We start from the raw sequence: 24,113 nt of genomic DNA, 5'->3' as shown, positions 1-24,113 counted from the left end.
GTAAGTTTCAAGAACGCTCATCGTTTCAAGAAATTTAAAATATCATTAACGATTACTCCAAATCTTAAAAGAAGTCAGACAAAGGTCGGAAAAATGGATCAGCTGGTGAAGGAGCTTTCAGTTAAGGCTGATGACCCAAACTTAGTGCCTGGATCCCATATTGTCAAAGGAGAGAACTGATCCCTGCAAGTCACCCTCTGACCTGCACACCCATGCCTGTTCACACACACACACACACACACACACACACACACACACACACACACTATAAAAAGGGTCAGACAAACACTTAAGGGATTATTTTCTTAAACTGTGTGTTGCACCCCCACATGGAGTCATATAGCTAAATGTGGGAGTTGTGAAAAAATTGACAACACGAAAAGATTCTGCACAGCCCAAACTTAAAATTAAATAGTTAATGAATGCAAGGTGATTTTGTAGTGTTCACCTAGGTCGATCACACAACTTTACCAGAGCTTTGGTTGTGAGTGCATACGTACTTCCCATTCCACACACCAGCCACACCTCAGCTCAGAGATGAGACTCTTGAATGCCGAATTGAAATGTTTTTTACATATAGAGTCCTCTGCTCTTATAGAAACAAAATGGTTTGATTAAGGAAGACAAAGAATATTTTTCTATCATCATTTCTCAGTATGTAACGATCATTTTAATACATCTCTGGATTATATTGGAATATTTAGTTTTAAAAGTTGGTTTAAAATATTTGGTTTAAAAGTTGATGAGCTTTATAAAAACAAAACAAAACAAAACAACCAAGTGACTTTTGGCTTTAAGTTAGGACAAATTTCCTAACAATTTGTGGAATGATACTACATATATGTGTATGTGTGTGTGTGTATATATGTGTATGTGAGTGTGGTGGCAGTCTCTAAATTGATGATAAAAATTAAAATACTGATTCTATCTAAAAATGTTGAAGATACTTCATATCATGCACTATCAAATGTTCAGCCAAAATTTAATTCTGTGTGGAAAATTAATAAGCATATCCATCTCATTCATGACAAATTAGCTTTGGTCTTTACTAAAATACATATTAATCAAAGAATTGTTTAAAATAATTTTTTATGGTTTCTTATCAGTTACTGTTTGATTTAGATACCATTTTATATGTCTATATACTCAAAGTCACGTAGAGACTTCTCAGCTAAAAAGAGGCTGTGAGGGAAACAAGTTTCAGAACTGAATCTAGATCACGAGGCAAATTCACAGCTTTTGAAACAACAGAAAGAAGAGCAAAGGTTTTATTTTTCATTATCATAGGTAAAATACATTGCCATGATTAAATGTGTTACGATGGCGAGGAATTCAAGTAATGGTAAAAGAAGGTCTCAATCTTCCAGTTTCAAGTGCCCACTAAGTGTAATTGTGTATAATGACCAAAATGACTTTGTTAAGATTTAGTAACTTTCCTTGCTCCAGGTTATTCCATCACAGTTTAACCATTTTACCTGATTCTAACCACACAAAGAAATAGGTGTCAAAGTATTATTTGCAAGGTATGGATGGGCCAACTGAGACCACGAGGCTAAGTGATTTATCAAAGCCACAAAGAAAGCCACTGCCAGGGAGGAGATTGGATTTAAGAAACCACATGCCTCTACCTTTACAGTGCACCCAGCAGAGTGGTCAGAAGAGCATAAACTAAAAGGCATAGCATTCAGTACCAAAGCTTTGCTGAGGTTATCTCACACAGTTTGCTTTAGAAGGGTCCCCACCCCCCAATCTTGGATGTTCCTTATGAAGCAGTACTGTTTATTCTGGAGCACTGAGAACTTACCAGTGTGTGGGTAGGGTGGGGTGGGGGTAGGGTGTGAATTCCTTTTGAGTGTGCATTTATGTATACTTTAACTACTTTAAATTTATCCATAATGTAAAGTCTACTCGGTGAGGAACAAAGACATACAATGTGTGGGAGACCCTTGTCTCTGGAGATCTTCAGGAGAGGACCAGACTTGAACATTAGCTAAGAATGCAAGTCAACAGTAGAGAACGTGCAGGCATGAAAAGCTGTGGGAGGAGCTGTGGGAGGAGCTGTGGAGGGGAAGGAGATGCAGCTATGGAGGCTTCCAGTCCAAAGTAACGCAAGTTGAACATCCTCAAGCAACAAAAGCACCAAGGCTGAAACACGTCAAAACCCTGGACCTTTTGAACACAGAGAATACACAAGCAGGGAACAGTACACCTGGCCCATGTGCTAAACAGTAGCCAAAACTCAAGTATGTTAAAATACTACATAAAATGGACTTCGGGTTATGTGTATAAGGTATATATAAAACATGAGTGAATCTCAGTGCAATGCCCAAAATATTTCATGTTATATGTGCAAATATTTGCGAATCCCAAATTCCAAACACTATGGTCTTGAGCATTTCTGGATGAAGGATGCTCAGTCCACATGTGAGCTGGGCTTGGGGATGGGTAAGATGTCAATAGGGCAAAGGTAACAGGGGATAACATGAGATTTTCAAAACCTGGATGAAAGAGGTTTGTCCAAACTTGTGTGTATGATCTGTTTCTAGACACTGCGAATGACTACAGACATGCATTTACTTCTGACAGTACAATTCTTTCTAGGTACAGAACCTCAGAGAAGTAAACCAAAATGCCAAGGCCACACAGTTGGCATAAATGGTAGCACAGATTCAAACATGGGCACATCTGACCTTCCAGCTTTGGTGCTTAACTGCTGCTGTAGACCGGAGGCTTTTGTCCCCCACAAAATGCATATGTTGAAATCTTAATCCCAATGAGATAGTATTGGAGGTGAGACATTCAGTAAAGGGCAAAGGATTTACATGATCTGAAAAGAAACTGGAGTATAAGATGGTGCTTTTAGAAGTTGAGTAGATCATGAGGGTGTAACCCTCACAGATGGAAATAACCAGATGCCTTATAACAGAGGCCACAGAACAGTGGTTCTCAACTTGTGGGTCACGACCCCCATAGCAGTCACATATCAGAGATCCTGCATATCAGATATTTACATTACGATTCATAACAGTAGCAAAATTAAAGTTATGAAGTAGCAATGAAATAATTTTATGGTTGGGGGTCACCACAACATGAAGCATTATAGTACAAGGCCTCAGCATTCAGAAGGTTGAGACCCACTGCCATAGAGAGCTGGTTAGCCCCTCCACACAATGAGAAGACAGAATCTATAAATCAGGGCGTGGACCTTTGCCAGGCACCAAGTTGGCCATCACCTTGACTTTGGACTTCCCAGCCCCCAGCAATGTGAAGAAAAAGGCTTTGCTGTTTCTAAGCTACTCAGTGGTATCACATTGTAGCAGCTGACATATTTCAAGACGGTCATTATGATGCTCTGTCTCCCCATCAAGGTACAATTTTTCTGCCTTCACTTTGCAATCTTTAACCAGAAAGGTTCTCCTTGCAAATGACACTCACCAAATCCCCAAATACAGATTAGGCTTGCAGCTGAAAACAGAGCCATCTTTTGGGGAGGCCAAGTGACCTTGCTTTGCCATAGCTTTGAGCACTGAGATGCGTCACACACCTGCTGCTCTCTGGCTGCCATGAAGGATTTTAGGGAAGGCAGCACAAATCTGGCCATCTATGCAGTGTGGGCCATCTTAGGCGATGAGTTTAATCATTGTGCATCGGGGGTAAGAGCTGGGTAGTCACAACAACTCATAGAAATGCAGCCTGAAGCCAAGACACGCAGCAAGTACCCTTGGTATTATTTGAATAAGGAATGATATAAGTATACTTTTTTTTTTGCTCTTCGGACAGTTTCCAAAAATACTACTCTATTGTCATTTTTACATGAGAATATGAGCTTGAGAAGAAAGGTTTGTTCTCCAGTGGTATGGCCTCCTCACATCGGTGAGGATGCTATAAACCAGAAGATTAATGGGAATGCAGAGGCAGCCTCTCCAGCTTCCTGACTGCTGGCATGCTGCTCTTTGCCATCTTCACCGCCCTGCTAGCCTAGGGGTTTTTCCTTTGCTTGGAATAGTTGCTATTCATAGGAATCTTCTTAGACTCCACTTCAATGCTATCCACTCTTTAGTCTCTTTATTTGATGCAACGTGATGGTAGCCTACTCCATGCCAGCTTTTCTTAATGCTCACTTCCTTTCTCCAGCTCTGTTCTATGAGGACAGGAAACACTGGCCCCAGTATCTCTATAGTGACAAGAACTCAGTAAACCTTTAATGAGCAAATGAATGAACCTCCACAATTCCCTCCTGTGAGTCCTGCAGAAAAATTTACTCTTAACATTCATTTAGCATTTGAATATGTTAAACTGACCATAAAAATGAGAAATAATATGACTATCTCTCTTGGACCATCAATATTCTGACTTACAATAGCATCATACCTCTCATTTCCTGCTACAGTTTAGATGCTCAACAAATGTTAATGATAAGAGGATATAATACTAACTAATTTAATGGCTTATTCAGATGTGAATTCTCAAGTTTCTATATATAATGAGCAATATACATATACCATATATATGTATGTGCACACATATATGTATGCATACATGGTAAGCATCAGTGATTGTGCTATAGATACACATGAAGAAGAGTCAGGAATCCTGATGAGAAAGTCATATCAATGACCACAGTATCTCCAAGGATGAAGCAACTGAATTTCCTAACTGATAAAAAAATTGCTTCCCATGATGGAACACTTATTTTTTAGTTTTTTAGATTTTTCACATGTGCTCTGTGCATTCACCTCAAGTACCACATTTCCTCAGGACTATCACAGTATTTATCAATGGATTCTGATTTGTGACCCTAACATTGAGTTAATGTAACAAATGTCAGTTTCCTCAGGTATATGTCAAAGTAGACAAGAGACTCTAACTCCTCTCCATGGTGTTTTATGATGTGAGCTGGTAGATCACAGACATAAAAGACAGTCTGATGGAAGGGGGCAAATGGTCACAGTTATCCATACTTCTACTGTGGGGGTTTTATAATAAACTAATAAATATTTTCATCTTGCAATAGGATCAAGTTAAGTGATTTGATAACATTCTCTTGAGGTTTAAGGCTTGTCTTGAATGTGAAATACAAATCATATTTCTTGTGGACACATTTTAATAATAAACTTAAAAGCACATGAGACTAAAATAAGGAAAACATTGCAATGAAAACCAGACAAGCTATCTACCACTTCAAAAGGAGTGAATGAAGACGACTTGTCAACACCCCAGTGTCAACAACCTCAACACAAAATACCACATAAGGAAATAGGGCTTCATGGGAAGAGAATCAGCAAGGATGGGCGACTGAAAAAACATTTACGTGAGAAATAGGTAACTGACCACATGGAAAAAGCACTCACCCAAACACATACACATAGACGTGCACACACACAGCTTGAGGGCACACTTGATTTTGCACACACACAGCTTGAGGGCACACTTGATTTTGGTTCAAGGTATTTCCTACCTCTTTGCAAAATCCCACTGCCCCTTCACCCCCCAAAAATTGGCTTTGTATCTTTGAAACTTAAGATCGGATGCTGAATCTCTTTGGTTCCTAAAATTTGAGACTACCTTCAAATATAAGAATTGGATCACTTACTGTAAGGGGAGTCCTCACTATCTCCCCACTTTGCCACTCTGATCTCAACATTATGATGTTTACAGCGTGTGGATCTCTGTGGAGCAACTCACCTCTGGGTCCTGTAATGACAGGTCGGTGATGCTGTGTGAATGCTGTTCCCAGGGAGGAGGTCTGCGAAGGGGAGGGGCTGCTGAAACCAGACTTCTCAGACTTCTTCAGTGTGGTTGGAGATGGCATGCCTGGTAAGAAGGGTTGATTGTTGAGGCAACTTTAATCTATACAACAATTTGCGTGATCAAAAAGACAACACTTAGAGAGTGGAAAAAGAAATAAAATGGAATCGTATGGAATTTTATATATGGGTAAATGGAAATTTATACTGAATTGCTTTGGATCTGTCACAGGAACAAACAGGTAAGAGAATGGCTCCCCTTTCAGGTGGTTCTATAATTTATTTCAATTTATTGTATTACGTCATAGTCCATTTGGGGGCTGTTGATTTTTCTCTATATGGGGTTTTCTGTGTCTTGGATCTTCAGTGTCCCCTGCAAAAGACCTGCATTGTAAGATCTTTATATTTAGAGTGGTTCTATCGCAGAGAGGGGAACCTTTAAGAGGCAGGTCAAGGGGGAGGTCTTTACTTCATTGAGGACATGGTAGTGAATGGGATCCTGGGAACGGATCCCTTCCTCCTGCTGTCTCTTGCTTCCTGGCCAGGAGGTAAGCAGCTTTACTCGACATATTCTTCCTGCCTTGCCACCAAGCACCAGGGAGTCTGGGAGGTCCACCTGGACATGAACCAGATCCTCTAAAACCACAAGCCAATGTGATTCTCCTTGAAAGCTGCTTTTCCCCCAGATACTTGTCATAGTAATAGAAATCTGACATACACAGGCTTCAACTCTTCCAGTGACTCGGTCACGTGTCTGTGACCTCTGGGACCCTTACAAAGGAGGCTGCCTAAGCACACAAAGACAGCCTCACATGCAATCATTTTGTCTTGTCAGTTACCTTATTTCAGCACCAAAGCATTTTTCTACACTTTAAATAATTTAGCTTTTTTTTTTAACATAAAAATGCCCTTGATAATAGCAGCTCAGATGTTCTTTCAGTGAATTATTTATAGAACAGAAAAAGAAAAGATAAAAGTTAAAAAAAAAAACTTAAAAGACAAGCAATTGGGACTGGTTCAGTAAATATGGTCTAACCAATGCAAAGAATACTGTAAAAGAATAATGACATGGGAGATATTTATAATATAATGTTGACTGAAAAACCAATTTATAACATGGGGTGTTTTAATACATCAATCACAGAGTGTACAATACAGTTTAAGTGTTTTTTTTTTCTATGCACAGAGAAAGAACTAGAAGATGTGTGTGAACTGTAACCGTGGCTCCCTCAGTGAGTTAAATTTCTATGGTTTTCCTTGCCTTCGTTTTTGCTTATTTGCCTTTTCTATGGTGAACATATATTACCTTTACGCTAAGAAAATATAACAAAAGCTTGTTTTTAAAAATAGAATTTTTTTTTTGCTCCGGAGTCTAGGGTTTTCACAACATTTCAAACTTAGGAAATGCTTTGAAAAGAAAAATAGTGGGGAAATAATGAGAAAAGAGTCCTTTGTAATGACTGGATTGGTGGTGTTCCCCGCAACCATGCCAACAGACACAACTGGAGGCATCTGTCCATTTGGGAGAGTGCCAGTTGAGACAACCGAAATTTGGATGGAAAAATAAAGGAAATGACTTCAAGGCTCCATATCACAGGACAAATCTGGGGTCTCAAGTTTCCAGCATAAAAGTGGTCTGCACTGCATCCGAAGAAGAAAAGTTCATTTATACATGTCTACCTATGATTTTTGTCAATGGTCTGAGAATTATTTGGGCAAGCTAGAAAAATAAGTAATATGTTTATTGATATTAATGTGCAGCTGTCACTGAGTGATTGCTAGTCTCATGAATTATAGTGAGCATTTTCATAGATACAGACATGGCCCAAATGTCAGCTTGTTAGGCTATACCGAAACGCATCTTTTTTTTTAAAATCAGATTTTAACTTGATTTTCTAACATGATATCCAAATAAATGTGCACGTAAAGTGTGTCTGTTTTGGCCTTCTCTAAGTTAAAGATGGTGATCAAAGGTTCTGAAACATACCAAAGGGTCCCAATAGATTCTGTTTGTGCGTGTGCATGTGTGTGAGTGCGTGCATGCGTGACCTTTACACTCCCTGCACAGATTTCACTTTTACCTGTGACTTCACACAGAGATGCTTTGGTGTAACAAAATTTAAAGTTTTCATCCCAAGAGAAAAACAAACTAGCTTGTACATTTCATGCTATTCATACTCCTGAATCAAATCCTTTCTAGGTCAATTCCTACTTGATCTGAATTAAAAACAAAGTCACTAGTCCCAGGGGCATTAATTATACTTGTTTGTTGAAAAGTCTACAGACCACATCATACCGGTGTGCTAACAGGTAGGGTACACTGAGGTCATAGATGAACACTCACTGCCAGTGACATAAGCAGGTATTACGATTCAACTACAGTGAGGGAAAGGCCTCAAATAAAAAAGTAAATAATAAAGCATTGAAGTGTAGACAAATCTCCCAAGTCATTCAAACCTCTGCTGCACAAATGAAGTTTTGAGCTGCCAATGATTCTGCTATTTTAAATTGAGTCAAATGCCTGAATTACATGTTAGGAAAGACGCAGAAATAGAATAGCAGCGGAAAATGTCAAAACTTTGAAGACTGTAGATTTTATTTTCATTTTGAACAATGGAATCATGGTTGTAGTCACGGTACTGAACTAACTTTATTGAAGGGAGCAAGAGACTGACTCAAGAAAGCTGTGATTGCTTCAAAATGTTCTTTTCTCTCCATGTTTGATGCGTAAAAATGGAACTTTAAGTACAACTTTGGCAGTAACAAGTCAAGAATGATCAAGTTGCTAACTGAGGTTTTTTTTTTCTTTTTGGTTTTTCGAGATAGGGTTTCTCTGTGCAGTTTTGGTGCCTGTCCTGGATCTCGCTCTGTAGACCAGGCTGGCCTCGAACTCACAGAGATCTGCCTGGCTCTGCCTCCTAGTGCTGGGATTAAAGGCGTGTGCCACCATCGCCCGGAGTTCGTGTTTTTGTTGTTATTGTTTGTTTTGTTTTGTTTTGTTTTTAATAGCAAAATAAGGGCTTGGGAAAAGCTCAGCGGTTAAGCATTGCTGCTCCAGCGTGAGGGCCCGAGTCCCAGGCCCAAGAACCTACACAAAGCCAGGTGAAACCATGCTTACTTAGTCCCCACACTCCTGTGACAGGATGGAAGGCCCAGCTAGGAGAGTCTCTGGAAGTTTCCAGGCCAGCTAGCCTGGAGCACACAGTACAGCAGCACAAACAGTGAGAGACCCTGCCTACAACCAAGGTGAGAGGTGAGGCCCACATCCAGACTGTATTCTGACCTCCGCATGCACATTGTAGTGTGGACACACACCACACACACATACACACATACACACCACACACATCACACACATACACACCACACACACATACACACATACATACCACACACATCACACACACACACACATCACACACATACACATACACACACACACACACACCACACACATACACACCACACACATCACACACACACACATCACACATACACACACACACATCACACACACACATCATACACATCACACACACACATCACACACATACACATACACACACACATCACACACACACACATACACACACATCACACACACACATCACACACACACATCACACACATACACATACACACACATCACACACACACACACACACACACACACACACACACACACACACACACTTTAAACTCTCCTTGAAAGAGTTAAAGAGGGAAGAAGCTCAGTCAGCATGTAAGGACAACAAGCCAGACTATGCCTAATCGTCTAAATTTATCCCAGTCAAGTAATGTGAACCCTAAGGCTGTCATGAAGCTCAAAATTACTTTGTGTTTTCAATTTTTAAAGACTTATATTGAGCACATTTCCTTATTATATACTTTAATATTTTTCTACATACATAATGTATGTTTTGGTTAATTTGTTTTGTATACTTAATTGACCAGATGAAATTTCAAAATGCGGCTAAAATCCTCGATGTTAAAAGCTACAGGACATCCATCTTGGCTTTTGCTTTTGAAATAGTTTGGTTTCTGTACATTACTTTAAAATAAATGAACTCCTCATTAAAGCTTTTTTTACCCATTATCTGTGCACCAGGTTATAAAATTACTGTACAAATAATAACTAGTGGGGATTTCTGTTAATGAACCCAGTCTTCAATTTTAATGTACTGTCTAGAGGAATAAAACTTTAAGAAAGCAAAGACCTTAGTCCTAAAGCCAAAAGGCTGAATTCTGCCACTGGCTGTGAGGACTTGATGGGGACCCTAAGCTCCAGAGAGTACAGACAGAACAAGACTATGACTGCAGCTGTGAACTTACAAATATCTTAAGTCTTTACATTTTTATTTCAGACATACAGGTATTATCCTTGCCTCCCTACAATCTAATGCTGCATGATGTATAGATTACAGGATATTAAGAAATTTGTTCTAGATCATGCCTACTGATGGCATGTTAACACCCAGGTCTTGGCAAATTGCTGGACAGTCAGGCTGGACAAAGTAAGGTCCTGCTAAGGTAAAGCTATAGGCAGACTCAAGGCAATATAAATTAAGCAGATATAATCTCTCCATCTTGAAAAGTCAAGATGAATATTAATATTCTGGAATGCAGAGGATCATGGGTAACTGAAATGGCACCAAGCAAAACAGCAGCCTGGGGCTGCAGCACCACCAGGGCAGGAAGAAGGCGGGGAGAACTTTCTGCAGGTGGGAGCAAGTAAAGCATGCCTGGGAACAGTCCAGTAGGTGGAAGGTTGGCTCAGAGAGAGGGTGACTGAGGGGGAAAGACTGAGAAGTGAGAGGCCACAGGTAGTAAGTAGAACAGCCTGGATTTGAACCCATGCAGCCAAGATTCGTTCTCTGTTCTGTGTAACTCTTCTGAGAATCATTCTTAGTCTTTCTTTCTCTTGCTCTCTCCCTCCCTTACTCCCTCTCTCTCTTTCCTTTCTATGTAGCTAGGCTAGTGTGAAAGTCCTGACCCTCCTTCCTCAGTTCCCTGAGTGCTGAGATTAGGTGTGTGCTACCACCTCAGAACAGTAGTATATACTGAAGGAAAGGCACTCTTTATCTGGGTGATATGGCCGCATCAGGAGCTGGATTAAGTCCAATTCATTAGTGGCAATGAAGAACTTTTCTTCCTGTAAATGTTGTTAACCACTTTTATGATTGGTCTCTTACATGCAGGCTCTCACATTCAACTACCTTTCAGGTATAAGTATGGGGAACAGAAAGCCCAGTTGGGTCTATTAGACTAATAGTGTCCGTATCAATTTCACTGACATTTCTCAAGCCCAGGATGAAAGCTCAGACACATCTCTCCAACTGCAGGGTCATGCCACACTCTCTGCCCTGCCCGTGGCAAGAACAGGGCTTTTCTGGAACCATGCAACTACTCCACATGATTAGATCAGCTTTAACAAGCAGGATGCTAAATGGAGGTGCTAACTGGATAGACTAACGACCGTTTTAGGACCGTTCTGGTCCAGCAGGTATAAACACAGAGTACATGACATGATGATATAGTTGAAGATTTTGTTCCTTTCTTAGATTTTTGGACTAATGATAAGAAACCATTAGGGTTCACCGTAACATAACTTACTATAATTAACACACTGGGTAATTGTGAGGTAAAACATTTGGCTATTAGCCCCTTTCAGTGAATAAAAATGTCTGGACATCATTTTTATGATGGAGAGAATACAATGAAAGTTAAGAAGCTTCCAAAGTCTATCCTTCTCACCCTGTATGCAGCAATTTAAAGGAAACTACAAGGAAACCTCTGAAGAATTACCATGTCATAAAGACATCCAGGCTGTTTAAAAGGCTTGGTGACATAGGGATTTTTTTCAGGTTTTTTTTTTTTTTTTTAAAGGAGTATGGAGGAAAACAGTATACTGATCATTCTAGGGGAAAGAAGTAATGAATCTCTATCGTATTCCAACTGTCTTGTGAATAGGAAGAGCTATGTACAGCTACTGAAAATCGAGCATAGACGTAAGAAAAATGCTACATGCAAACCTGGTTTCTGGGACAGCGTGACGTCACTTCTTTCTTTAAACACACAAAAAGCAAAAACACAGCCCAGTGATAGGACAAAAATAAACAAATTGTGTGTCATGCTTCATATGTGTCCAGGAGATAGCATATTCTCTATCTACCCCACTGCCCCTAGTCTTTCTTCCCACCATATGTTAGGGGAAAGATTGGCTTTGGCTCAACACAGCCATCACTCACATTCACAGGACTGTGGGGAAGGAAGAAATTTGTGAGAAAAACAAATGATTTTCTTTGCATAAAAAAACCCCAATGCAACATGGCAAAACATTCTGCTTAGATATACAGCTGCAAAAGTCAACAATAACACCTGTGTTTGGTTTGCATCTGCCTTGTCCAATCTGGTAGATGCCAGCCACATGAAGCTACTCCAATGCACATGAATTAATTTACAGATTCCATTGCTCGACATCACCACAGTTTGAGTGTCCAGAGTCATGTGTGGCTGATGGTCACAGCACTCCACTGGGAAGATGCATGTGTTGGCATTAAGGTGGAGATATGTGTGGCACCTCTCGTCTGTGTGATGCCAACTAACTTCGGACCTTCTTATTCTGTTGGATAGCAATGGTAACATTGCTTTTATGGATTTTATTGTAAAAAAAAAAAAAACCAGGCATGTGCAGGTCATTTGTAGTCTCGAGAAACAAAGCTTGTGCACAAAAAACTCCATGGCTTTTCTTCTCATCTCCAGGAAGCCACAGGCAATGCAGTGTTCCAGCTTTGTCGAAATCCTCATTGATGCTTTTCTGATCAAATAACTTTAGCCTCAGTGATGCAAACTTAAGTGTTTATTAAAATATGTTCTGACCTGTCACTCCAATCATGATCAAATACGTGGAATTTGAGGGTTCAACTGGTAAAATTTAATCTGGAGGATGTGTGAGGTAATGGTGGTAAAAGGACTCTATTTACCTTAATATTCCTTGGACACATGGAAAGCACCCATCACTTTATTTGAAGTGAAAAATTTGAAGCTGATTGAAACATTTCATAAGGGAAAGAGAATATAGTTTTAGGCCTCTTCAAATTGCTTGAACTGTGAAATCAAGTAATAAACACGAGAAAAGGTCCTGTCAGCGGGAATCTCGGCTTGGTACAGTCAGCATTTTCTTGCTAAACCTTATTATGGCCAAGCATTTGATGCTCCATCTCTGTACGTGTTCATCCCCACAAATAAACTACTTTGACCTCCACCTGTTACTTAGTGAAATCTGCCTGCCATCCTTCAACAACCCCGTTCTGTGCCCTGAAAAGCCTTTGAGTCACTGAGAAAGGGGGAAGATGGACTTGTGCAGTGAATTGAGTTGATATCCCTTTATAACTATTCAGCAATTCACAGTTCAAGACAGAGCTATATAGTAAAAGAAAATGGATTAAAAAAAAAAATCAGTGCTTATGAATGTTGGAAAGAGGCTGTGCGGTTCATCATTTGAAGATGGAGTTTTTCACAGAAAGTTTCTCTCTTAGGCTATTATTTAATGCAGACAACTTCAAGCCCATCCCTTATAGGAAAATCTGTCTATAAATTGTACCATCATTTCAGATAGATGAGCCCAAAGGCCATCTCACAGCTTAAAAATATTTTGAGTTCAAGAATACTCATTGCACTGATATTTTGTAAAACAAAGCAAACCGCTGGATCTCAACTACATCTTCATGCATGCAAAAAAAGCCACAGTATTATTAGCAGTATTTAGACATTCAAAAACGGAAAGAAATTCTGACACCAGTCATACAAATACATGAGTCACTGCAGCCCAGTATCTGGCTGGCTTGCTTTTCCTCTTTAACAACAGTGACATATCAAAGAGAGTAAGTTGCATCTCTAATGATTAATGCTGCATTCGACAGAGGAAGGGTGTCTGTCTAATTACATTACACACTTATCTGTGAGGGATCAGGAGCATGTTTCTGCTCTCTGTCATTCTTTGTGACAACATAATGATAGATCCGTTTACTTACGAGTGCAGTTATTAAAAACCGTGCTGTTTTCTTAACTGTCTTCATGTCTTGGAAATATTTTATTAAAAATTACTTATCTGACACTAAGGGTAAATGCTTGGCAGAGCTTTGCATATCAATTAAGAAAATGAGTCAGTTCCATTCAATCAATGTCTCTGTTGAGTGTCGCATTCAAGTTCAGTGAAACTTGCTTCTTCCCCATAATGCTTTGAATCTGGAGTTAATGACTCACCCTTTCCCCCACTTGTCTTATTTATCCAATTTTTAAAGTTTGGTTTTTACTTAAACTAAAAACTGCTCATGGCCGACATTTTCTCTGGAGTCATGATTTAACACTTCTTTTTCACATTCACACCTTTTTTGGAAACTCAACACAAGGATCCAATTTTAAGCAGACAACTCCCCACAGACCAATCAGGATGGATTGCTAGCTGTGCACCATCGTTCACAGCTTTTTCTCCTCATGTGATGAACTTTATCCAGCACTTGTGAGCAAAAGGTCTCTATATAGGCTAAAAACAACACAGCAAACCACACTGGGCACTACAACTGGCTATCTCCCAACCGAGTGACTACGACATGTATCCAAAAAGACTAAGCCAGCTTTCCCCATTAACCCTTCCACTCACTGACACAAATGACAATGGCTACTCATTTGCCCTTGGCAGTGAAAGGCAGCTGAATGTGAGTGTTGGAGCTAAGGAACTCCTGCACTGCTCGTTTTTCTCCAGCTCTGGTATTCGTTAGCGCAAAACAATTGTCACGTAACTCAAACAGTCGTGACCTGTAATAAGTCATCTCTCTGCAAAATCTCCTACTGTGTGACCAGGACAAAAACTTATGTGGCTCAATTCAATGGCTATGTGTTATGAAGGGTTTTTTTCCTTTTCACAGCTGAAGGCATCGTAAGGTTTTTCAATGCTCATAGACAAACTCAAACTCAAGCACACTGAAGGAGAAAAATTACCAGTTAAATCTTTGGAGGATAAAATAATTCCCGGAGGAAAAAAAAGAAAGAAAGAAACAACCACTGGATGAAAGAACTTTTAAAGTTAGAAGCAGATGTCACCATCACAAAATGACAAATGTCAAATAATAATCAGCCCTGAAAAATACTCAACATCCCTTACTAACTACCTTCAGCCCTCACACACGGATTGGATATTGGAACACATGGTGTGGCTTTCGTAAGCACCTAAGGAGTCCAGAGATTCAAGAACAGCTGCAGGGTGACTTTGGTAAACTTCACTTCCTGACACAGCTGAAGAGCAGATGATGTGTTCTGACTGGCATCCAGTCCGAGTGGTATTTAGAAGTCATTAATGCTGGAAGCTGGTGATAGCTGAGGGAATTCTAGGTTAGGCTTGCTAACACAGCAGAAGAGTGGGGGATCCCATGGGACATTCAGATTAGAAATGGATACGGGGTCGAAGTTGTCAAAAGTTCTAACATGCTCAATCATTTCTATCTATGCCAGTGGAAACTTTAATCCACCCCTTGTTATATGCAAAGTGGGTGCCTAGAAATTGGAATTACTCAAAACAAAGAACGAGAAGATACACAGACCACATCCAAACACTGGTGCTCAGGAGCATGGTTTGAGTGAGTCCTGAACAGCAGCAGGGACTGGCACCCACTCTCCACAGCCTTGCAAGTCATTGGACCATAAGCAGGCCCTCACACCAAACAAACCAGAGAACCAAGGATCACAGCAGCCCTGTATCTAAAAATCCAAAAGCATCAGACAGGCTTTTAGTTGATAAGAAAGGTAGGGTGGGGAACAGTAATCCTTGGTTCTAAGAAGTCACACCAACGAACTGCTTTTAACATGTACAGTATTTCCATTTCAGTTTAATTTTTCACCTCTAAGAAATGGTATAAAATGAGGGGATCTTGTATGCTTGGTTTCTCCCCCTACCTCTCATTTAAGAGACATACATTGTGATCAGGGCTGGAGGGAACCCTCTCCATTGGAGTACTTGGAGTGCTGTTCAGGAATCCATCAGAACTCAGTCTCTGATTTACTATATGCATGTGAGCACTTCCCGGAATCTCCTAGGACGACTTCACCCATCATCTCCAAATGGGTGGCATGTCTTTGATTAATTGATGAGTTTATGATGTAACTGAAGCCTGTGGATGGATGGAGTTGGATAAATTATTGTAATTGTCTGCAGGAAAACGGGTTGAGCACACAGGCCCATCAGAAGCCGACACCCAGAATAGACAGGGAGACCAGGACTGCAGGGATCTGCATGGGTCCAAAGACTTCCTTCTTCCTCTGTTCCCATTCCTCATAGAAAAGATTCTTGCTCTGGAGTATTAAAAAACTACCTTATTAAAAAGCATTGGTAGCCTTTATTTCTATATGAAATATGGTGTTATACTCAATCATTTATTATTTAAATAGATTCATTAGTATGGTAGAGAAATAGAAGGTAAATGACAGAGAAATCAGCTTGTAAATACTATTGTAAGTGATCTGATATCCCATCACTTTTGAAATAAATTAAATGGACATATGTGAAATAATCACATTTAGGTATAGCTCATATGTGTATATACTGTATGTATATATTTGAGAAGAATGTGTTGACATTAGCTGTTGCTTATAAAACACTTAAATATTTAAAATTCCAGCAGCATTTTAGTGACAAAAATATTAGCCAATATACCTTCTTTCTTAATCAAATTATGGCCTAGTTAATATCTACATTATGTTCATACTATAGCGATGTTAAGGTCACTACTTAAAGGTATTTTTCTTTTTATATCAGAGATTAAAACTACCTTGTGTTGTAGTTCAAGAAAATTTTAACAATATCTAACAGATAAAGCAAAATATCATATCTGAAGTAATTCTGATCTATCATGTACCTCTGTTTATCCTTTATCTATGTTTAAGTCACGAACCTACTTAAGACAGGGAGATTTTGGTACATATGAGGAATAATCTCTTTTGCTAGCTCAGGGTGGTCCCAGCTCATGCACTTCCTGTGGACTTCCTAGAGTTCGTGCCAGCCGCACACTTTAGGGATGGGGCAGGTGATACCTGGCTGTTGGGAAGAGGGCAGAGGGACCAGCTCCTCTGCTGCGCCATTGGTCATGGGAGGGTTGGTAAACAAGCCCTTCTCAACAAGTGCAGTGGGAGATTATGGCCCAAGCCAATGAAGAAACTCCCAAACTGTGAATCTTTCTGTCCCCCATGTCCTATCATACAGCACTTACTCAACTATTCACCCCTTTCGATTCAGTGAGTGGTAATCACTTCAAGGCCAGCTTCTACCTTACTTATTTTTCTATTTCACCTTCCACTTTGGACAGAGTTTTGTAGATCATACTTACAGATGCATACAATGTGTTTTCTATCAAATTTCATAGTATCATACCTCTTATAATGCTTTAGAGTTTTTCTAGTATTCACCAAAAAAGATACACAATATTTCATCAAAGCTCTATGGCTTATTAAGGATACCCCATGTATATTGAAGGCATCCCATGGATAATGACAGATACAGTACTTTGTACATAGTGTGAAGTCAGTAAATGGTAGCTTTTCATTTCTTTATATCATTGTTTGATATTCTCAGAGTTGAAGTGGAAGGTGGGACTATTTTGTTGTTTCCAATGCTTTCACATGAGGAAATGGAAATCCAGAGCAGTTTACAAAGATTGCAGGTTTGATCATGGGAGTAAATGAAAATTTTAGTTTTTAATTCTTAATTTCAACTTCCCCATTTTACGAAGCATCCCGTCTGTCTTTTTCTTATTATTCTCCTCTCAAACAAGCCTTCAAAGGTTGGAGTGGAGTCAGTTGTAATGCTCCTCCTACCATTAATGCTAAGTCTGAGCCACAAGCTGAGCCACCAGCACCTGGGGATGGGGACTGGAACAGGGAGAGAGGAGTTCACAGGTGAGCCTCGCCAGTCAGCACTGTCTCTGTTCTTATTCCATTCTAGGATATTTATAGAGCTCACTTTCAAATATGAAATGAAAGGATCTGGTAATTTGGGTAATTTATTTACACAGGACCAGCTGAAACACAGTATTTTTTCCTTGGGGGCTTCTGTATTTACAGAACTGTGCATCTGGGTTCTCCAAAGCCAACGAGGCTCCCCCCTGTTCCTTCATCAAATGCACCAGCACTCTGATCTCAAAGTGTTTGATCGGATTCAAAGGACAAGATAGGACATACATGGTCGCCAGCTTTGTATTTATTTATTCAACAAATATTGATTGAATGTCTGTCACATTACCAGGTACTGCACACAGGCTTTGGAATAAAAACAAGAGCAATTTTGTTGAGCATGCTTTGTCATATATGCATGTGGCGCACAATACAGAGTGTAGGTGTATGTGAGAAGACATCTTTCTAGATTTCAATAAAAAGGGTTGATTTAGGTTCTTTTCTGACATTAAGAAATCAGCCTTGATAAAAAGGTAGGCACATTTTTTGAAGGGTGGTGAGAGCACTCATTTTGTAATGGTGCTTTTCTGACGTAACCCTTTATTCAGGTGAAATTTCTCTGATAAGGGTCATTAAGAGCAGACCCTTGTTTTCTACTGATGCTCTCTGGCACATCATTCTCTAATGAGCAGGTGCCAATACTAAGGAGATAATGGGGGGAGAACACTGTCACAGAATGATGCTTTCCCACTACTCCATAAATGCAGAAGAAAAGCCAAGACATTGATCCCACGGCAGTGTTCTGTAACGGCAACTATTCCCATTACTGCAGGGGATTGTGGGAGATTTAATCATTTCCCCTAATTTATGCTAGTGCCGCAGAGTGTCTGTGATCAATGGACTATTGTTACCAGTCTGATGTTGTTCTACTGGCATGCATAATGGGCCCTATATGTCTCAGCTAGACGCACAAGTTGGTAAACTTCCACCCTGAAATCTGAAGAGTGGCTGCTGGCAGTCAAATCAGGATTGACAGGTGTGGGAACCCAAGCAAGCCCAACAGGTGATTTTTGTTTTTGTTTTTTGACATGGTTTCATTAGGTAGCTCTGGTTGGCCTTGAACTATTAAGCCTTCTGCCTCAGCTTCCTGGGTAATGCCATTACCAGTGCACCACCATGCCTAGTTTCTAAAACACAATTAAAAAGGCTGCAATGAACTAATGCTACTCTCAAAATTAAACTGTGCTTATAGTCATTGAGACCTAGAGCCTCAGTTCTGCAAATCCGGGGTCACCAGTTAACTGCAAAAATAGTCCTCCTTAGATGCTTTTAAATTTTTTTGAAATGTATTTATTTATTTAATAACCTCTTATAAGAACAGAGGACATACTTAATTTTGACCTTTAAAAATGAAAGCAACTTAACCTGGAAATAAGTTTATCCCTGAAAGAAGTTCATCACTTATAGCATTTAAAAAGTAATTGCGATTAAATGTATTACTTAGTCAATTTTGACTCTAAGTCTTGCACTGAACTGTTTGGAATTTACAACATTTTGACTGGCATAATTGTGTCTATTAATAGTTTTATCATCTCGATGTAATTATACTTATAATGTATATATGTAAACATAATTTAATGCATTAGAATTCTGAAACGTTTTCTATAGGAGAAAGTTCAAACAGTTCACTTTTGATTGTTAGTGTGTTATTAAACAGAGTTTCATCTAGCCCAGACTGGCCTTGAACTTACTAAGTAGCCGAGGATGACCCTAAACTTATGATCAGGTACTGGAATCACATATGCCACTACCCAGTTTTAAGTAGCTTCTTAGCCCTACAGTTAAAGAGCACTGAGTTTCATGGACAAGAGTTATAGCTTCATATGAAATTCCCTTTAGATCTGCTGAAATGGAGTTACATGCTCAATGCAGGGGCAGCCTCAAACCTGGAAGTTGCACAAGCAGAGAGTCCTTTGTTTTGGGGACACAGAGAACTCGAGGGAGGTGCACAGGACAGCTAAGAACTGCCCACACTGAGAAGAAATACAGATGAAGGCACCCTCAATTTACTCGTGCTAATGATTGGAAGGCTAGTCTCTTTCAAGTTTGGAAACGTTTCTCAGCTGGATTCCAACCTAAACCCAATTTATTGGCCGCTTTTTAAAGACATTGACCCTAATCTCCACTGAGATTTAGAGCTCTCTTTTAACTACCATCAGTCTGTCCCCTCAACGATCCCAGTAACAACAGTTCACATGATTAGAAAAGATTAATTTTACAAAGAACTTTGGCTTCTATCAGCTCAGTTGATGGTCCCGACTTAAGAGACAGGGATGGGGCTGAAATAATAGTATCATTGGTAGGCAATGCTAACCCCTGAGGGTGTTCAGAGCTTTGACCTTTGAGACAGGTACTCAGTAGAGTATTTTTTGTATCTATCCTAGAATACCGCACACAGTTGGCTCCTGATAAAATTCCATGACTTGATTTGACTGATAGTGGTAAGATAAGCCGAGGCATTTAAATGGGGGAAAGGAAGGAGGAAGGGAACAGGGGAGGAAGAGAAAGAACGTGATTTTCTTGATTGTAATGAGGGTCAGGAGCTGCCCAGTATGTGGCCTTCTCTGATCCTGGTGAAAATGAGTGGGTTTCTATCCATTTGGGATAGTTTTATAGCCACTGCTGCTAAACACAGGGAGAAAGGCTTGAGAGCATAACATTTAAAGGGAAGTGACTTCCAGATAAGTTGGGCATGTCCCACACCTGTACAAAAGCTGGTGCTCTCAGCCTCTGAGAGCTGGGTGTCTCCGATGCATTTCTGCGACACTTCCTGTGGAGCCCATTTCAGGTCCTCAGGGGCTTGGTACTTACATATGATTGTGTAAGTGAAAAGTGGAGACGGAAGAGTGGGAATTTCCAGTACCAGTGAGGCAAGGGGATCATCTAAACCAAATCAAACACGCTACAAAACCAGATCATCTAAACCATATGAAACACCTTATAAAAACAGAGCACCATTGAGATTCTTGATACAGGCTTCATCTACCATGAATTACCTTTTATAATTTTCTTTGAAATGATATAGAAATATACCTTATAACTATGCATATTTCTGGAGGTAGAGTGCAGCGTTTCGATGCATGGACACCTTGCCCAATCACTATGTCAGGGTAGTTCGTGCCTCTCTCACCTCAAACAGTTACAATTTCCTTGTCATAGGGACAATCAAACTCCTTGCTTTTGGTGATTTTGAGGTATACACATCATTAAATGTATCATTATCATCATATATCATGTATCAAATCACTGAATGTAGCAGCTTTACTGTGTGACAATGTGTAGTCGCCCATTTCACTGTGACTTCATATGTATTGACCACTGTCCCTTCCATCTTGGCTTCCTCCTTTCTTCCCCAATTGCCAATAAGCACTACTCTTGTCAATTACCTTTAAAAAATACCTGGCTTATTAGAGGAAAACCCTTTAAGGAGAAGGGTAGTCGGAATATAGTTTGGCGCCTACTACGGATCGATGAGATGCTTGGCTGAGCCTCACAATTATTTTCTCCCACTGCTTGCTAGTAATTAGATTTGACTGGAAGCCTGCAGGTTAAAAATATAGTAAATACCAATTTTTAGAGGGTTGTTGGCAGCAAATTCTGCTGTCAAGTATAGAAGAAAGCTCCAATCGCTCTGCTTCATTCAGTCAATATTTATTGAACACCTATTATGTTCTACACACTGTTGTGGGTTTTAGGGACGCAGCAGTGTAACAGATGGACTAAGTCACACTCTGATGGAGTACATATTCTAGGGTGAGAGGAGAGCAGCAGTAGCTGGAGCGTAGGTAAGGCGAGAGGGGCGATGAATGAGATGGAGGATGAAGATACAAGGCCAGCAGCTACTTAGGTCACTGAGAGCCTCTCTGACAGAGCATTTGAACAAGTCCTAAATGCTGAGGATTATTTGATTTTATGGATGACATGACAGATATTTCACCATTAACAGTTAATATTCTGCTTACATATACTGTTCTATGTGTATTTAGTAGCTCATATCTTTTTTTCCTGATCCAGGTTCCATGATAAGAGTTTGAGATAAAGAACACAGGGAATTTTCAGGTCTTTCTAGTGAGTTATTTACTATTTATTATGGTATGAGTCTGGAACACAGATCTTGAAATATTAGCATAAGTAATCATGCTAAAGAGGTTAAATACAGGAGCAAACTTATATCCTGGAGTCAACTCTGATTTGAAAGACAGATCCTGGCCACAGACACGCCAGCAGTGTGGGCTTAGGCAAGCTGCTCACAAAACAAACAAACAAACAAACAAACAAACAAAGAGACTAACTAACTAACTAACTAACTTACTAACACACACCAGAGTCTGCACATTTTCAAGACCATCAATTGAAAAACAACACTGGTGCACAGTCAGGTACCGAACCAGAACTCTGCCTCAGCCAATGACTGCACAGCCTGCTGCTTTCCTTCCTGATAATTTATTTGCATTATCATCTCATTGGCAACTTTTCACTTGTGTGGCTGAACAGCCATGGATGGCATGTGAATTCTGACGGACAGAATTTCACAGGGCTCACTCACGTCACAGTGCATGACAAGATACAGATCCAATCTGAACAAGGTTTGAGACAACGGGGAAATGAAACCAAGTGGAGGGAATGCAGTTAGCACTGAGAGAAGCAGAAGCCAGCTCTAGCCTGTCTAGTGTTTCAGACAAGCATCATCTCCTGCGTGCTGCTGCACAGACAGGCAGAGATGTGTCCCACAAGTGCTGAGATAAACCAACGGGGAACAGGATACTACCGAAGACATTTGAAAACTAGGCATGTAACTCACTGGATGTCTGGACTGTTTCACTTTCCAACATCTTCCTGTGGCTGAAGGAATTCTCTCCAGGTCACCTTCAGGCCTCTGTAGAAAAGGAGCCCTGGAAACCCAGGGAGGCCTATCCCAGATGCCCAGCTCTTGGAGGAGAGCGTGAGTACAGCCGTACTTCCTGTGCCACACCAGAAGCATAAACCCGGTGCCCTTCATACTTGTTTGAGAGAATTATCCCAAGCGCAGGCTGCCCATGCATTTGGATATACATAATTCCCAACATATTTCTGAAGGCAATTTACATGAGTGAACCACTAAAAGCCTCCCACTTAATTAACTGTACCCCTGGGGAAAAGCTATGGAGGCCCGGATAAGTGTGGGAACAACATAAAGGTGTTCTCTGTGCCAAAAAGGGGATTGGGCTTGATGGAAAATCCCCAAAAAGGACCATCTGGCAGCATAAATTATCCATTTAAAGTGGCTGGTGTGAGCTAATGACACCAAAGTCGCCACGAACATGTGCAACATCGCTCAGTTGTGTTTTAATGTCCCCTCAGGCCCTGTTTCAATGATGACTTTCTATGCTGAATATGGCCAAATATAAATTTATCCACTGTGCTCGCCTGCCCCCACAAATACATGCCATGAGATTGCATTTTTCTTTAATGAAACAAGGAGAGACAATGGGCAATCCCTTCAGGAACACAATTTCTTTAAGAAGAAGGAAAGGAAAAAAATCTCTCCATGTAAAGAGGATTTAACCATTAAACTTAACTTTCTGATGACTGCAACGGGTGTGGAGATACAGATGTCAGGATTTATAATTATTTGGCTCGTCATGTGTAGGTATGAACAGGAACCACTTTGAATGAAAGAGTTACTAGGCCAAAGTATTCTGCTCCACCAGCCCTCACAGTCCCTAAATACGCCAGAGAAGAAGTAGAGGAGGCTGGAAAGGCTGGGCTCACTGTGCGGGAGCTTTGTGTCTACTAACATCATAAGCCAGCTTTAGCATATGTGGGACATGTGCATATAGCACCTCAGCACAAACGGACCACACCTGTATGTATATATACAATTGACGCTAACTTTTGCTGAACCAGGAATGAGGAATGTTAGGACTAAATTTAAAGGGGGCTCAAAAAAGTTTTCCATCTTTTAATTTTTTTTAATACACGTGAACTTTTCATCAGCGCTACACAGCGGGCACGGGGTGCTGGCAAGGGAACCCAGCATTTGCGTTCGTGCTTGACCAGCTTTACTTCTCAGGCACTTCAGGCTAGCTGAGCTACGCGTGGACCTTTGTGAAGTACAGCCTGCAGAGAAAAACGACCACACCCGGAGTGCTGGGTGGGTGACATGGGCAAACAAGGACCCCAGAGGATCTTATCACCCCTGTGTTCCTCACAACACTGAGATGGTTTGCTTCTGATTCCCCGCCTGCTCTAAATCCCCTGAAAGCAGGAGCCACCGCCTCCTCATCGACCCTTGAGTTCTCAGAAGTGGCATCATACTTAATCCAGAAATTTCCACTGAAGATTCCTGAAGGGGTGACCGGATGAGCTGTGTGTGGGCACTGGGCA

At 40.4% G+C, this 24,113-nt stretch overlaps 1 protein-coding gene across 3 annotated transcripts in view; it reads right to left on the bottom strand.

Annotated features, from left to right (window-relative positions):
* Positions 1 to 24,113, bottom strand: part of Nfia (nuclear factor I A) — a 344,021-nt gene that overhangs the window by 68,958 nt on the left and 250,950 nt on the right. For all 3 annotated transcript variants that reach the window (XM_059254554.1, XM_059254555.1, XM_059254553.1), the window contains exon 7: positions 5,686 to 5,814. In XM_059254554.1, coding sequence (XP_059110537.1) covers positions 5,686 to 5,814 — 129 coding nt within the window. The remainder of the gene's footprint in view (positions 1 to 5,685; positions 5,815 to 24,113) is intronic.

The sequence above is a fragment of the Peromyscus eremicus genome, chromosome 2 (assembly GCF_949786415.1).
Source record: "Peromyscus eremicus chromosome 2, PerEre_H2_v1, whole genome shotgun sequence".
NCBI classification, from domain to species: Eukaryota; Metazoa; Chordata; class Mammalia; order Rodentia; family Cricetidae; genus Peromyscus; species Peromyscus eremicus.
Note: the sequence above shows the minus strand (reverse complement) of the source record. Positions and strands in the feature narration are given on the sequence as shown.